The sequence below is a fragment of the Papaver somniferum genome, unplaced genomic scaffold (genome assembly GCF_003573695.1).
Source record: "Papaver somniferum cultivar HN1 unplaced genomic scaffold, ASM357369v1 unplaced-scaffold_154, whole genome shotgun sequence".
Lineage (NCBI taxonomy): Eukaryota > Viridiplantae > Streptophyta > Magnoliopsida > Ranunculales > Papaveraceae > Papaver > Papaver somniferum.
Genome location: NW_020624820.1, coordinates 5084300 through 5102221, shown reverse-complemented (window position 1 = coordinate 5102221; position 17922 = coordinate 5084300). Strand labels below are relative to the sequence as shown.

General features: G+C 33.1%; 1 protein-coding gene across 1 annotated transcript in view; it reads right to left on the bottom strand.

Moving 5' to 3' along the window:
• Positions 1 to 11443, bottom strand: part of LOC113336778 — a 45665-nt gene extending 34222 nt beyond the window's left edge. Inside the window, exons 1-4 of the mRNA XM_026582455.1 lie at positions 10708 to 11443; positions 10156 to 10335; positions 9077 to 9727; positions 8711 to 8740 (exon numbers count right to left, since the gene is read on the bottom strand). Coding sequence (XP_026438240.1) covers positions 8711 to 8740; positions 9077 to 9727; positions 10156 to 10335; positions 10708 to 11443 — 1597 coding nt within the window. The remainder of the gene's footprint in view (positions 1 to 8710; positions 8741 to 9076; positions 9728 to 10155; positions 10336 to 10707) is intronic.
• Between the last annotated feature and the right edge of the window lie 6479 nt (positions 11444 to 17922).

Genomic DNA, 17922 nt, shown 5'->3' with positions numbered 1-17922 from the left:
ACTACAATTGTACAAGTTTTCAGTCAGACATTGGGCATTCCAGAGTATGTGAGATTCAAAAAGTATCAAATGGCTAAAAGAAAAGATGAGAATGCTTTTGGAGTGCTTCAAGCTAAATTCTGAATTGTCGGATCACCGTGTAAGTATTGGTATGATTCTGACTTGAACCTAATTATGAAATATTATCTTATTTTACACAGCATGATCATTAAGCATTAACGTTGGGATAGGGATTGGTGCAGAGTTGTTCCTGTTCCGATTCCATATCCTAGCATTAAAGGTCGTGTTTTTATGTTATCTCTGAAAAACATAGAAATGTACCTATAATTAAGAACAAATCTTGTCAAGCACATTGATGCGCGTACGGGTAGAGGAGGCGAGGCAGGGGACATGTCTAGTATAGAGGGTTCAGATATGGAATACGTGGTACTTCCATCATCGGATGGACATTATGATGATACATATTTAGAAGAAGAAATTTTTCCCGGTGAAAACGGGGATGGTGCATTTGATTATTATGGAGATTACAATGACCAAATAATAATGTTTATGGAGACCGACATGTGGTAGACAAATATGATGATGATGATGATGGCGACCAGCAGGAAGAGGATGAATAATAACCCTTTAACTTTTATGTTTGTTTAAATGTCTTAATGCTAAAGAGATATGTAAGATGGATTTTAAAATATTTTTAGGCTTGAATTATGTATCAGATTAATTACATTTTTATCTTATGGCTATGTGGTTTATGATTATGATTTGGTTATTTAAGCCTGATAGTAGATTACTCCATGAAATCTCTTTTTAAACAACTGACTATTTTGGTTTACAGTGAGTTCATAATTAAATCACTGGACCTTTTCTCGAAACAATTCATAACATGCATCAAACTTGAAAGGCATGCCATTTTGTTTGTGAAATTGCTCCCTACCTTCTCCTTTCTGAAATATTGTGTACCAAAATTTTAGTTAAATGCAACAAACAAATTTTTTTTATAATAAATATAAAAAAACTTACCAAATCTTCATGTGACGCGCCGCTTTTGTGTTGTCGATATATAGTATTAAGAATTTTGACGAATTCTCTGATATCTTTTTTTATTACTTTCATCTTTGTTTTTTAAGGCACTCCAATCTCTTACAGTAGGATTGTCATTGCATTAGACAAATACTTGGTGAATACGTATCCAAAATAAAGAGGTTTTTTGTTGCGCACCCACAATTTCATCATAACTCACATAACTAAAGGCATTAGTAAGATCAACCTTTTCCTGATGTGTAAAATTAAAAACTATTTTGAATCTAACCAAAAATATAAGAACTTGAGTAGTAGAAGATAAAGATATAAATCAAACAACTATGGTACAAGGAGAGAATTAAGAAATCAATTGTAAGAGAGATAAGAAATTAATTGATTTGGAGTGATTTGAATAGAGAGTAAGAGTTGTATTTATAGAGGATTCTTGAAAATATGACCGTTGCGATCCGACGGTGGAGAGGATAGAGCTGTTATTAGTGATGGATGTTTAGGATGGGGTGTGGTAGAAAAAAAAGGTCAAAAAAATTTATTTTCGGATACGAAAACTTAGTTTCCATCAGTTATCCTACGGAAACTCAGTTTCTGTAAAGCATGGTTTTTGACAGAAACTCGATTTTCGTCACATTTCCCTTCCCTATAAAGCTTATTAGATGTGATACACTTTGTAGGGAAGGGAATGGATATCCCTTGGTTTGTAGAGATATGGGAGACCATAGTAGTTGCATTTTGGTACTTATCCCTACAAATGAAGGATATGGAATGGATGGGGCCAACCATAATGCTTGGATACACTTAAAACAAACACAAACCCATATATAATCGATCAAAACAAAACACTTACATAAAAAAAAAATTAAAACAGAAACACTAATTAAATTACTAATTCCTCTTATTTCCAGAACTCAATCAACATCCTCTTCCTTGATTCACAAGCAACAAGGTTTACTAATAATCATTCACACAATATAAGTGTTGTGAACTAGAAGAGAGAGAAGGAATTCTATTAATGTGTGTATGGAATACAATGTTTAAGCCTTTATTTATATAGATATGAGACTTGGTGTCCAAGATATGTAAACCCTAAACTTAGACATGGAGGACATCTTAGTAAATAAACTTGGTTTATAACACTCCCCCTGGTGACCATTGTGGCTAAGTCAATACAAACATATCAGGAAAACTCAAAAGAGAAAAACCTGAAATTGCACAAGCATGTAAGACTTGAGACAGTGTTGGACACGCATATGTTGTCTCATTCAAACCTTGACAAGAAAAAACCCAGTGGCACAAAACCTCGACGAAGGAAAAATAATATAACGCGATAAGTCCAGTAAAATGCACCTTGTATGATGTTGCTCCCCCTGATGAGTACTTAAGTAAATTCTTGTCTTGCAAACCTTTAAGTTAAGACATCCCAATTAAGTAAACGATTTTCTTGAATGTATAAAATCATTGTGTTTTCATGAAGATGTCTGCTAGTTGTCGAAGTTTTCTTTTATGTTGCACAAGCAGTATTGTCTTCGATTATACTTTTGCAGAGTCTACATTCTTATTTAACACATTAAGAACTTGTGTCATGCATTGCTATATTTTCGAGATGATTTGCAGAATTAGCTAATGTAATTTCTTCAACAAAGTGCCAATACGTAGTTACAGTTGCGTAGGTGAGCAAAATTTGTGATCACATCTTATATGGATTATAATGATAACCAAATTCATAGGAGATGGTAATGTTGATGTGGTCTTACAAAATGACCTAATTAATAGTGGGAATCCACCAAATAACCGAAATTGATACAACCCACCCTTGGATGACCACCATGTTGAATTAAATTGCCTCACTAAAACCTTGCCAGTAAAACCCAATGGGAAAAATTTGGATGAAGGAAAAAAAAGAAAGCACAAATATCAACAATAAAAGAAAATTAAACATCAAAGATGTTGCCTCGTTAAAACCTTGTCAAGAAAACCACACAGGATAAAACCTGAAACGTAGGGAAAAAAGTACAACTTTTGACGTATTTATCGATGCTAACCCAACTATATGAGTTTTTTTTTTATTTTAAATAAGCATCAAAATAATAACTCTAGTATATCTTAAATGCGAGTTTATACTAGCATAATTCTAACTGCAGATTTAAGAAAGGAAAAAAATAGAATATATGCTGTTAAAGCGTGGATTTTTGTGTTTTTAAGGGCTCTTCAAGAGACCTACAAAGTTGATGTCATCAACTAATCCGGATTTTATTACTCAACAAATATTTTGAAAAAAAACACTGAAAGGATTTTTAAACCTGATATGATCGAGTCAGGTGGCTTCCTGAATATAATTTGGATCCTCCAAGGATTACAAATTGAATATGTTCTCCGACCACATTTCTTGTGTGAATGCAATATGAGTCCTTTAAGGATTACCATTCCAATTTCATTATATAAAGATAACAATTATTAAATCAATCCCAGGGGTCTAAAATAAAATAAAAAAAATAAGACCCTCAAATCGTTTTTACAAACGAACAAATTTCTCGTATAACGACGCATTATGACTACACAAACCTGTAACTAATAGTGGCATGTTTAAGGTGTTAGTTTTTGGATCGTGTCAGTCGAGAAATTAATCCAAATTAATTTTGATTGCATGCCAACCAATCACATATGTCGATATTTCCCTGCAGAGGGGTCAACAACCACCATCCTTATTATTTCAGTAGCTATTGTAGATGAATATTCGACAATAATTATCTTATACGATCCCACACATTTCTCAAATTTATGCACATCCTGAAAAATTCGCAGAATTGCTGGTACCAGCGTCCGCATGCATTATAATCTCCTCATCTTCCAGTGAGGAAATATGAACTATGAGAATATGGATCTTTTTGATAGACTCTACTGGAGTACTATTTTTAGCCTCTTATAAAGGATACATTTTTTTTTAGATGTGACTGGATTTGCATTTTCAAATGGCATAAGCTTATTGGAAAGCTAAATGAGATTTTTTTCACACCTATTTAATGACATGCTTTTTCGATTTGATAACGATGGGAGAGAAATGATATAACCTTTAAGTTAATTAATGCCAACCTCTAATAGCATATAGTCCCCCCTGATTCTGGCAGAAATTATCATATCTCATATACGAAAACATGTTTCGTAGAGTATATTACCCGATTAATTTGAGACATATACTCATTATGAACTATATCTTTTGACATAAAAAAATATAGTCTTAATAGACATACATATTTACCATCAACCATGGATTACTTTTGGAACAAAAACAAATAAAATAAAATAAAGGTTTATGTTAAAACCAAAAGCATTTCAAATATGCAAACAAATCTCCGATAACATCGTGACCTCAAGGGACAACGAAATAATTATTCACTCTAGAATGCATTTTCTTTATCAAAAGAAAATTAAATTAAGACCAATATAGTCACTATAAGGACTAATAACAATTGGCTAACAAGCCGGGTGCGCACCCTTTAGTATCTAATTCCATCTACAAGTGGAACTATTTCAAATTTTGGAGAAAATTAAGACGAAAAAATAAAATAAAGATTGTTCAATATTCCTCGGGAATCCAATAATTCTTAGTTTCATCAGCGTTTGTATTTTCGAATACCATAATAACGATATATCATTCAGAAGCCAATAGAGAAAACCAATTTCAATTGACTTATATGATTATTTTTAAGAAAATAAAGAGATCATTATGGTATTCTTTGTAGAGAAAAATCTACCTTTCGGTTGATGAGGATTTCTTTGAAGGTGTAGAAATCAATAACCAAAATTGGCTAAATGTTCTTAAACTGCATCTCATAAAGAGAATCGAGGAGAAAAACCACTACCAATTGGTTTGTACAATTAATAAAATTGTATTGACAAATTAAAAAAGTATTTTCGTTTTCAATATCGCATAGGTAGCTGACGGATGGTTTCTTACAAAAAAAATAGAAACTATTAATTACATGATCTCTGTCTAACAAAGATATCAATTAAATTAGACGTAGATTTTTCAACCATGCATTTGAATAATTACCGTAAATGTATCAAATTATAATAAACAATTTTTGGTGATTACAGTTTCATTAAAGAGATAAAAACCGTAAACCATCTTCGGTGGATTCATTTTTCTCTTCTTAATGAGAAAAAAAATATAGAGAAAAAAAAAGAAAAGTCAACTTATTCAACATGATTGATTGCCTTCGTAAATACAATAACTAGAAAGAAATAAGAACAAAACATAAAGTGCCTTAGGAAATACATAAAGTACCGTTGATATAGTGGTGGACAAACGCCAAAAAGGACAAATCTCATCCACAAACAGCTTTGATTCATCTTGCATACCAAACAGTTAACTAGGGTTGAAAATTAAAATCTTCCTAGCATACCGCCAGTGCAACGACTCGACCTACAAAAGGACAGAAAAAAAATATTTCTCAATATTCAATGGGAACCAATATGCAACAAATCTTTGTTATTAGATATAAAAGCGTATAATAAACTTAAAAACAAAGATTAAAGAATAAGATGTCTCCCTAGTGATTCCATATTTGCATATGTGGCAAAATGTTTATCCATGTTTGATCACACTTCACACTATTACAGACCGAGAATACTCTTTTTTGCTTCTTTTCTTTTTGCTTTTTCGGTGGAGCTCGATAGAGACACGTACGTGATAACGTGTTGTGAGCTAGAAAAGAAAGAAGAAAACTCTATTAATGTGCGTAGAGGATATAATATTTAAGCATCTATTTATATAGATAGGAGACTTGGTGTTCAAGATATGTAAATCCTAAACTTAGATACGAAGGACATCTCAATAAATAAATTTGGTTTATAACAAAGGAATACGTTCTTTCGAATTAAAAGCTCTTCTTAACAAACACCGAGTATCCAAATACAACATAGGCGAGAGAATGTATCCGGTGCATAAAAGAAGCAGTTGGAAGTATTGGTTGTGTACATTCAAATTTGAGCTCCCCTGACTATACACTAAAACATTTATGCACAACAAACAAAATTCTGCAGTAACCATAGAGACAGTATAATCAAGTCTTTGACATTTTTCAAACCTTCTCATCAGTTGGTATGCCTCTCTTTCCGGTTGATAATGTGGTGATTCTGCTAGAAATATATTTAATAGGCAAGTATTTGCTAATATGCACACGGGAAGCAAACTTGTCATTAAATATAGATAATGGAAAAATACATCCTTTCAGCTACACTAATGGTTGTTGACTAAAATCTTGCCATCTCCTAGTTTGAGTGAGTAAACTTTGAGTGAGCGGGGAAGGGAGCTCATTTTCTAATCATTAGAGCGTCCACAGTGGGCGACTAAACCCAAATATTTGGTCTTTTGAATAGACGTAGTGGGACGTACTATCGATCAAATTTTGATCAACGATTGAAGCCTAGAGTATATTTGGTCTAGGACCAAGACTAAACACAAATATAGTCGAGCGTTGGCATAGTCCACGCCCCACCACCAGTCGGACGTATAGTTCCCGTCCCAAACCAGGCGTTGGTATAGTCCACGCCCCACACCAAGCGGACGTATATTTCACGCCCCACGCCAGACTGACGTATAGTGCAAGCCTGTTTTTTTTTCTTTTGTGTGGGGCGTCGACTATATCAACGCCCCACTTTTTAAATTTTGCAAATATCATGGGGCGTTGACTATACCAACGCCCCATTTTTTTTTTGAAACTCCACGCACCTGGGCGAACGTATAGTCCACGTTCCACACCAGGCGTTTGTATACTCCACGCCCCACACCAGGCGAACGTATAGTGTACGCCTGACCAAATTTAATCTTTCCACCGTAGCGTCACGCACCAGACTAAACCCAAAATTTTGTCTTTTTTTCCCTCTTTGATCTTTGGTTATACTCGCACCACCGGAGTTGCTCTTAGAACACTTATTCTGTCCTGAAAGCTCATCAACTGCCCAATTCATGTCGATGAGTCGGAGGTAGTTAATCTATGTCCCATTTGATTCATAAATACTAAAGAAACAAAAGGACACACCTGCTTACCACCTTTCCGGTTCTTTGCTTGTGCATGATCTTCATAAGAAGTTATGATTCCTAGTAGAACAATAACCGGGATATAAACGACTAAATTTGTTCTCTGTTCAATCCCTACTTGTGTTAGAGTAACACCTTCAAAATTCTTGGCTGTAATGGCTTCATGTACCCTCTTTTTAAATAAAAATTAGAAGATTGTGAATATCTGAAGGTCACTAAACAACTGTGCAGTCTCAGCTTCCTATACTTGTATCTCCGAATTCAAAAGCTTCTCTAACTTTACAATCTTTAACCGTTTCATGCAATTTAGCGATATTTGAACTTCTCATGTGCCTCTGGAAGGACTAATCTCCTTGGTCTGATGATGCTTAAATGGTGATGCAACAATTGTTTTTATATCTAATTATTGTACTCCCTCATCTAATCTACAAAGCTCAGCACACCTACCAACATTGTCCCTCGTACACAAATATAAAATAAAAAAAATGAAACAACACTAAAAATCATTATCTAAAACTGATGAAACCAAAATATTGCAAAACCACCTTTTTCAGGAACCCGTGGTACTTCATGCTCTGTCTTCTCCCATGTCCACCTATCATGTCTACGTGCTGCTCTGTTTTTTCCTGAAGCAACTAATGTTTTGTGTTATAACTCACTCAGTTAGAGCATGTGCTTATATTTTCCATGAGTAAATTTGAGATACTCAGTTATCCCATGATAACATTTTTTTCGTTTTTTCAGTTTTTGACAATCAACTGAGATTTTACCCAGTGAGAGAGAATGAGAAAAATACCTTCACAGTAGACTCTCGCGCCAATACCTATCCCTTAATGAAGCAGATTCCCTAATATCTTCTCACAAGACCTATTTTTATCGTCGGAAGCATGTAATGTTGCCTACTCAAATAGTAATGCCATATGTAGGAGTCGAACCCACACCTACATGGTTGAGAACCATGTGCTTTTTCATTTGAGCTAAGACAACATATACCATCCAGTGTAAGTGGTTTAGTATGAAATTTAGACCATATTTCAGATTTGCTAATGGCCATTTACAAACCTAGCTTCTTTTTTTTTTAGTAAATCCAAATTGTATTAATAAATAGCAATATGTACTAATAAAATAGGTTCTACTGCCATTTGCATACTTAGCAATAACGGATTGAAATAGTCATTCTTCACGGACAATTCTACAAAGTGTGTCACTCGGACAATTCTAAGTAACTTTCAGTTTTGCATCCGAAAAGTAAGATATAAACACCAGCTAAGCTAAGAATTCCGGCACTTCTCCCTGGTGGTTGCATTTAATATATCCAATTAGAGAAATATCCCATCAACATATTTAATTATTGCTTAGCTTGATCTTCTTTTGAATTTTTTGTAATAGCAATTTAAAGAATGGAATCGTGTTATCATTCCTACCTTAATGCAACTAAATACTAATATTAACAACCTACACATAAAGGGTGCTACACAAACACAGAGGGAGAGAGCAAGAGATAATCGACATATAGAGTACTTCCTAGATTAGGAATAGGCTCCCTAGAATGTCTACAAGGCGTTTTGGTGGCGTTGATATGGATGGAGAAATAGTCCAATTCATAAAATAATTTGGGTGGTGGTGTTAAAGTACCTCTAGAATACATCTCAACCCCAACAAAATCTAAAAAAAAAGTGAAGAAAGAGTATTAAAAATAATCAAATTCAGACCAAAATAAAGATAATTGAAACTTAATTACGATTACAAGGGGATCAAATTATTTGTGGAGGTATATTGAATTTTTTATTTCTTTTTGCTGAATAATAAAATTTTATTAAAACTCAAGAACTTACAAGAATAGTATCAAAAGAATTCAAAAGAGAAAACCAAATAAAAGAATCTACAAAAAGTAAACTACTCAGCTTAATCTATAGTACACTTGGTTTGGATTTTCTAGGCAACTAAGAAAGTCAGGTTTATTTTTATATATTCTCTGATCCCCTCTGCACAATAACGAACCTTTCTTTGCCATATTGTCTGCTGAAAAATTGATCTCTCTGTAGCTATGAATGAACTCCCAAGAGATGGCTGCTTCACAAATTCTTTCCCACCTGGTGGCAGCAAACCATGGAATAGTATTATTCTGAAAAGCATTTATGGCAGCTTTAGAGTCAGTTCTGAAAACAAGTTTATTGAACCCTTTATTCATAGCCCATTCCACTGCCATTAACACTGCAAAAACTTCTGCATAATAGTTTGTAGAGACCCCTAGTCCACCTGAAATAGCAACTACAAATTCTCCAGAACTAAGCCTGCCCACTATTCCATAACCAGCATTACCAGGGTTCGCCCTAAAAGCTCCATCACAGCAGAGTAGCAGTTTATCTTGTTCTGGAAGTTTGAAGTATATTTCTTGTGTTCTCATACTCTTCACTTTCCTTGTCTTCAGACCAAAATACTTGATTATCTGTAAATCATATTGAGTATTCCATATTATTGCTGTCAATCTGAGATCATTATCCAGCATTACTTGCTTGATTTTCTTCTTGGTTACATTCAAGTCACACTTCCCGTTCCCAAAATTGCACTCATTTATCAGAAACCAGAGTTCCTTCACAGTTATGAAAGCACTTAAGCATATTTCTTTAACAGCAAGGATCTTGTTTCTTGCTAGTTAAAAAATCTCATCAAATGATCTTGGATTCTTGAAATTAAACATTCCACCAAGCCAGCTCCAAATGATTTTACTATAATTGCAATACCAAAGAATATGATCTCTAGTTTCCTCCTCATTTCTACATAGAATGCATCTAGATGCAATCTTAAAGTTCATCTTTTTCATATTGTCATCAGTTGCACAAATGTTTCTGGCAAGTTTCCAAACATTACTAGATATACTAGGATGTACAGATTTATTCCATACCTTTTTAGTCCAATTTAGAAAAGGAAATTTTTGTCTCAAGCTTTCCACTGTTGATGCAACCGTGAATCTTCCTGTAATGGTACCAGTATAGATTCTCTCATATTTGCCTCTACTAACCACATGTAAGTCATTTGTAGTAATCATCTCCAAAATTCAGTTGGCACCACTCGTTTACCATCAAGAAGAAAATCAGACACTTTCATTTTTGGAAATTGTAAAATGTAAGCATTTTCAGGAAATGCTTCTTGCAGAGGTATATCCAGTGCCCATTTATCACTCCAAGTTGAAATACTATTTCCATCCCCTACAATCCATCTAGTATTTTCCTTCATTTCACCAATTATCCATCTCAAACCTGGCCAAATGGAAGACTTTTTGTAGTATGTAATCCATTATTATTCATATACTTAGCTTGAATTTTTTTTGATAACTCATCATTTCCATTTAGAATTCTCCATAACAACTTCATTAAAAGAGCTTTATTAATGACATCTAATCTTCTCAGTCCAAGGCCTCTTTCACTCATTGGAGAAAATTTTTTATTCCATTTCAAGGTAATCATCTTTCTATTTGTTGGATCCCTTGACCATAAAAAAATTCCTGATAATTCTTTCACACTCCTTTATTACCCTCTTAGGCCACTTATAAACTGACATTAAGTAAATTGGAAAACTTTTTAACACAAATTTGACTAGAATAGGTCTTTCTTGAAAAGATAGTATCTTACCCTTCCATCCAGCCAACTTCTCCTGCATCATATCCACCACACTCCATACATGTTGGGCTTTAACATTACTTTGCATCAACATTACCCCCAAGTACTTATCAGGGAATTCAGCCAAAAAAACATGACAATCTTCAGAAATTTGAGTTCTTCTACTCTGACTTGTACCATCAATGAAGCACTTACTCTTTTCCAGATTTATTTGTTGTCTAGATGTTGCTTGGTACTTGTTTAGTAGACCCATTAGTTTGCTGACATTTCTCCTTTCACCATTACAAAATAAAAAAATATCATCAGCAAAGAAAATATGTGAGGGCTGAACACCTCCTCTGTTAACCATTGCTTTCAGATTTCCATCGTGTATCATTTTGGAGATGTTACTGCTAAGTATATCTTCAGAAATAACAAAAAGCAAAAGGGATAAAGGGTCCCCTTTCCTCAATCCCCTACCAACCTGAAAGTATCCTTCTGGTCCTCCATTTACTAAGATTGATATACTTGCATATTGTAGCAGAACTTGAAGCCAGTGTATTCCCTGATCTGATAAACCAAATTTGCCTAAAGCTTGAAAAAGAAACTTCCAACTAAGGGAGTCATATGCTTGTATAATATCAAGCTTTAATCCAAAATTTCCTCCCCTCCTCTTTATATCAATCTCATTGGTCATTTCAGAAGCTAATGCCACTTGTTCTTGGATATTTCTTCCCTTTATGAAAGCACCTTGCTGATTTGACACCATTTATCTATCACCTTCTCCAATCTTGTTACCCATATTTTTGTAAAGGTTTTGAAGATAAAATTCATAAGCCCAATTGGTCTGAATTGTTTGGCTTTCTTTGCATTATTCACTTTTGGTATTAACTTCAGGAATTTAGAATTTATTCCTTTTGGAATGAAGCTCTTTCTCCAGCTGAACTGGATTGACTTAGTAAACTCTGTACTAATGATTTCCCAAGAGAATCTGTAGAACCAACCTGCAAAACCATTAGGCCCAGAAGCACTCTCAGGATTCAAATTGAAAACTACCTCTTTAATTTCTTCTGCTAAAGGAGTGGAGTTAATCTGAATGTTATCTTCATTAGTAATGATTCTTGGCACACTTGAAAAAAATGCTTTCATCTATGTTGACTTCTTGATATTTAAATTTGTCTTCAAAGTACTTTACTAGTTCATTTGCTATTGCTTTTTGGTCTGAAATAATATTTCCTTCCTCATCCTCCAGTTCAGTTATCATGTTTTGAGCTTGTCTTAGCTTCATTTTGATGTGAATATTTGGAGTTTGAAGCACCATTTTTTAGCCACTATACTCTTGACTTCTGTTGTATAATTTCTCTTTGTTGTTGCAATAAAACTTTTGTTTACCCCTTGCAGTTGTAAGAGTATTTAATAATGTTTTATCTGCAGGATTATTGTCTGAAGCAGTAGTATCAGACATAACATCCTCTTCCATTTGCTTCAGTTTCTGATTTACATCACCAAAGGTTAACCAGCTCCAATCCTTTAAGTTTTTTTTCAGCCTTTTCATTTTGCTCATATATACAAATATAGGATTACCTTCCAGACTTTGATTCCAAGAATTTTCAATACAGTTCAAGAATTCAGTATGGCTCTTCCAAACTTTTAAAGCTCTAAATGGAGCATTCTTAGGTTTTGGTATGTATTTATTACCTCCATATAAAATACTATGATCTGAAATACCTCTGCTGCTCATATAACCCCAGTTAGAAAAATTTTCTATCCATTTATCATTAAACATAGTTCTGTCAAGATTACAAACAATTCTTTTTATCCCAACTCTATTGTTACACCAGGAAAACTCAAGACCTTTCTTTGGTGCCTGAATTAGGCCACAACTATGAAGGCAATTATTAAACTCTAGCATGGACAATAACATTGGTTTAAGCCCACCCCTTTTTTCATCTTCTTTCATTACTGTGTTGAAATCTCCCAAAGCCAACCATGGTTTATTCAAAGCACTAATTGATACTAAATTATTCAATAAACTCCTTTTGTTCACTGTCAATGATGCTGCATGAACACCAATAATAATATTATCTTCCACTTCCACTGTTATTGCTTGATCAGAAGAAAAACTAATGTTTGGTATTTGAATTGAAGAGATCCACATAATACAAATATTACCTTTGTTTATATTCCTTGAATTGTGAATGGCTTCATAATGCATACCCTGCAACTTTTTTTACAAAACTCTATTGAATAATGTATTTTTGATTTTGCAATAATTACTAAGGAAGGGTTAAAAGTTTTTACTAAATTCCTAAGTTTATCCTGGGCCCTCAATCTTCTCAGGCCTCGGATATTCCAATATACCACTCTTATTTTGGAGTTAATGGCTGAGAATAATTTATCCTCAAGAATTCCCTCTTGCCACCCTTCAGTACTAAATTAGTTGTTTATTGTCTAGTAAGAACATTGCTTTCATGATTGGACTTCATTTAGGTTTAATTGGATTCTCATTTGAAGTTTTCTTTCCAATTGGTGGAATAATAGTACTCGCCTTATTAATAGTTGGGGCTCCAGTTGCTGCTTTCAACAAATTTTCCACTGATTGAGCAGGAAACTCAATATTTGAATTAAACACATCTTCAGACATTTCTTGTAATACATGAAATTTACCTGAATTTACAGGGGTATCCTGTGAAGCTTCTAAATCTTGAAAAATTGGAGTAATTGCTTCTGCTAAAATTTCAGGATAGCATATATCAAATCTAACATGAGGTTAAGGAGTCCTTTTATTTACCTTTCTCCAAACTTGTTTAGGTACTCTATTAGTCTCAGCCTCATTATCTGATTTTTCTTGCACCCTTCTCTTATTTCTGCATTTTGAAGTAAAGTGACCTACAATCTTGCAATGATAGCAAAATTTTGGCCTATTAGGAATATTAACTGCCTGCTCAAACTTACCATATTTAGATTCAACATTGATTTTGGTAGGTATTTCCTTGGGCAAATCCATTTCTATCAAGATATTTTCATAATAACCAGCTTCTTTCTTCAGTGTATTTTTATCCACCTTAATTGGTCTTCCAAAGCTTTCCATATGTCCATTAGAATCCTCTCCTTCAAGTGTTCAATATTAAGACCACGGAGCTGAGCCCAAACATTTTCCATAGATAATTTATGTGATTCTGGTTTGAAATTGGGTTCCCATTTCCTTAATTTGAGTTCTTGTGATTCAACTTCCCAATTTCCCTTCCATATTAAGTTCATATCAGCTTCATTCTCCAGCTTTATAATGAAGAACCCTTTACCAATGTGGATTAACTGAATCTTACCTGAAGTATTCCATTGCCTTCTTAAAGAAAATTCGACAACCCCAAATTTTAATTTTACCAGATCTAATCTACCAATTAAGCTAAATCCATTCCTCTAAACTCTCATCCATATCTTCATCAGGGATGAAAGTAACAAATGCAAAAGAATTATGATTAGTTTCATCGGGTATAAGAATTTCATCTGGATTCAAAGAAGACCCAGATTTTTCACCTGATTGATTCCTCATTGAATCAGACATATTTATTTTGTTAAAATAAATCCATATTGTTAACACCGATCATTGAATGACACTAGAAATCACCTGAATTAATGAGGGAATGTTTCAATCAAGGTAGATCAAAGAATTTAATGAAAATGATTTAGACCGATTTTTCGCCTGAGTTGCGCCCGATTCGCTGGCTATTAAAAAACTTCTTATACCTACCTTTAATACTAAAGTTCTGAAGACAAGAAGATTTATTATTGGTTTCTGATCTTTGTGATATAATTCATGTACACTTGATTGGTTGTATCCAGTACAATTTTTTTTTTTTATCTTTGATATACTTTCGTAGCTTGTCGTATAAATTGGCGATATATCATTTGGTGGTATTCTTCAGAATCTGAAACTGATAGGTTGTGAACCTAGATTTGGTTATCTTGATAATCTAAATCTTGGTTGATCTAAACCTGACAAAAGTGTTTATTAGTTTAAACGGAAGAACCTTTGTTTAACTCAACAAACATATTTGAATTAGTCATTTACTGTTTCAGAATACTAATTATACATTTACTGTTTCAGAAGACGCCAAAGGATTTTAGTGCAAGAAGTCTTTACAGCAAGTGAAGCAACTTAAGATAATTGACTTTATCTTAGGATTCATGTGCATTGGCCATATCGGTTATATGGTCAGGGATACTGAAGGAACTCGGTAACTTGGAGTTAGCTTACTTGGTCTCAACCATATGAAGTTGGTATTAGTCTTTATATATCAACTTAATTTTGACAGTATTCAAAGTTGGACTAGGTCTTGGGGGTTTTCTGCATTTACGGTTTCCTAGTTAACAAAATCTGATGTTGTGTTATTTACTTTTCTTTCCGCAATTATAATTATTTTCTTAGTTATAATTAAAGTAAATACACTTTTATGTTAATCAGACACTTTGTTTGATCCCATAATTGGATCGTTCCGAACTAACATTATATACTAAGTAAACATCTTGTGGTTGACAGTCTTTGTCTATATTAGATCACCCAAAGTGTATGTCATATAGGTTGATATCGAAAAGATTGTAGTGTACTTGGTACCCTCGTCATTTCAGGTTTAATTTACAAACTGAGAGGTTGAGAAATTAAGGTTTTGAAATCATATATCAGTCTTATGGTGTCCAAGTTTCATCTTCCAGACTTGACGTCACTTCAATATTTGGATAAAGAATAAAAAAATAATATTAAATATATAAAAGGATTTCCAAAATGCCAAATTACTTGCCACTATTTCATACTAACATAAGATCTCTAGATTGAATGTTTAGGGAAAAGCAACAAGTGACTCGACCCTTATCCAAAGAGCCAAATAATCGACGTTTCCATTTGGATTCCAAGGCATCTTCTACATCATCGTGGAACACGCATTGGAATGAAAAAAAAAACAACTTTGAACCATTACGCTTGGATTTTCATGGTTTCCTTACATGGAATTTGAACTTACATAGAGTATATAAAACTTGGTCCAAGAGCAACTATTATAATATACATGTTTTGATATCCATAGACCAAGGAGTATTCATGTATATATAAACTATCATGCCCCTAGGTGATTAGGGGGGAAATAGAAACACAGATCTAGCTGGTCCATTTCTTAACGCTTGATTCAACCAAAGTAACATCACAAAGCACTACCAGGCTTCTTTTTCTCTTCCACGATTTCAACTTTCCTTCTTATTAATCCCTATTTTTCTCTAGAATAGTATTCTCCATAAACCATGCCTCTTTCAAATGGATTAAAACTTAAAAAATCGACTCATATAAACCTCAGTTCTTGAACTCATCATTCACTATTTATGGAAAAGGCTTATATATATGTTGTATCGATCGATATTCTTCTTGCAGGTCTGATTTCTCTTGAGTCATTAGCGTTTTTGGGTTTGAGTTTTGCCTTACAAATTTCACTAAATATACTAATTTTAAAATTAAGATCTCAGAATATTGTAATGTAGGGTTTCAATTGTATTTTGGTAAATTATATTCTCAAATGGGAAATCCGTTATCATAACATTAAAAAAGCAATTATGGACAAAACAGAAGATATGACAAAAAAAATAAATGATTTAAAACATGTAAAAGTTTGAAGGATAGCATAAGCATATTAAAGAAAATATATATATGATTGTTCGATAGGTACCCAATCTGGTCACAACGACTTTTTAGATTTGGTTAGGTTGTGGATAATATATTTAGCAACTCAACTTCCATATAATTTTTTTCGTATTGTCCCTGTCTTTTATGGAGGTTTTCCTATTGTCATTAACAACTCAACTTCCATATAATTTTTTCGCAGTGCGTAGGGGATTAGTGCTTGAATTTGTATCATGATTTGATTTACAAGGAACTTTGATTATATTATTTATTTATGATATCGTTATTCATATCAAATAAAACAAGAATACGTCGGTTTGTGCATCTAGTTTTTTTTTTCGTAATCTGAAAGCCCGATATAAATTACAACCAAATCCAGCATCCTGATATAATTTCCTCACACCTAGAAAAAAATAATTATTCTGATATAGTAAAAAGAAAGCATAAAACATTATCTAACGTGATTTTTTTTTGAATTCATCATTAAACAATTATTACAACCACTTTGATCGTCAATCAATAATTTTTTTAATCAAACAAAACGACAAGATGCAATTACCAATACAATTATAACGGTTATAACAAACACTGTATCTATTAAATACACAACAATCATTTTGTCATAAAAATATCTCTAAGTAATATTTTATTTAAGTATTAATGGAACTCAAGTAGTACTTATTCGAAAAACAGATGTAAAATGCAATCAAATATAACTTCTTAAGCTGCAACTATTGTTTACTCAAATCTGGAGAAATGTTATGGAAACTGGTTGCAAAATACTTTTATCTTGATATAGTTTAAAAAAAAGAAAATCATAAAAATATCTGATGTGATTTTCTCCAATTTATCAATGAACAATTATTTCGACCGGTTTCACTGTTAGTCGATAGTTTTCTTCTGTTATACAACACGACAAAAAGCAATTATTAATAACGTTATGACGGTTATAACGACCATTGTTTTTATTGAATATCCCTTATGTATTATTTTTCTCGTAAAAATACCTCAGATGTGATATTTTATTAAGTTTGAATGAAACTTAACTAATACTTATTTGGAAAACCGATATAACATGCAATCAAATCTAGTTGTATAATACAACTATTATTTACTCACACCTGCCAAAATGTTCTGCAAATTGGACCCGATATTTTTATTTTGATATAGAAAAAGAAGAAATCATAAAACATTATCTGACGTGATCTTTTCCAATTCATAATTGAAAAGTTATAACAACCACGTTAATCAACAATTTTCTTTTGTTAAACAACACGAATAACTGTAGTTGCTGATACGTTATTTTGGATACCGTTACGAAATCACATAAAACAACCGTTGGTACTTGCATGTGTTTCTCTCTTTCTTGTAATATGAAAAACAGATTTATATTACAATCAAATCTAACTTGCTAATTAACAACTGTAATTTCTCCCCACATGGCAAAATGTCCTTCAAAATCGGACCAAATGCATTTATGTCTTTATGTAATAAAAAAAAGATACTAATATAAAATATTATCTGACCTTTTGTTCTTCCATTTATCATTGAACAATTATTACAACCAGTTACATCGCTAATTA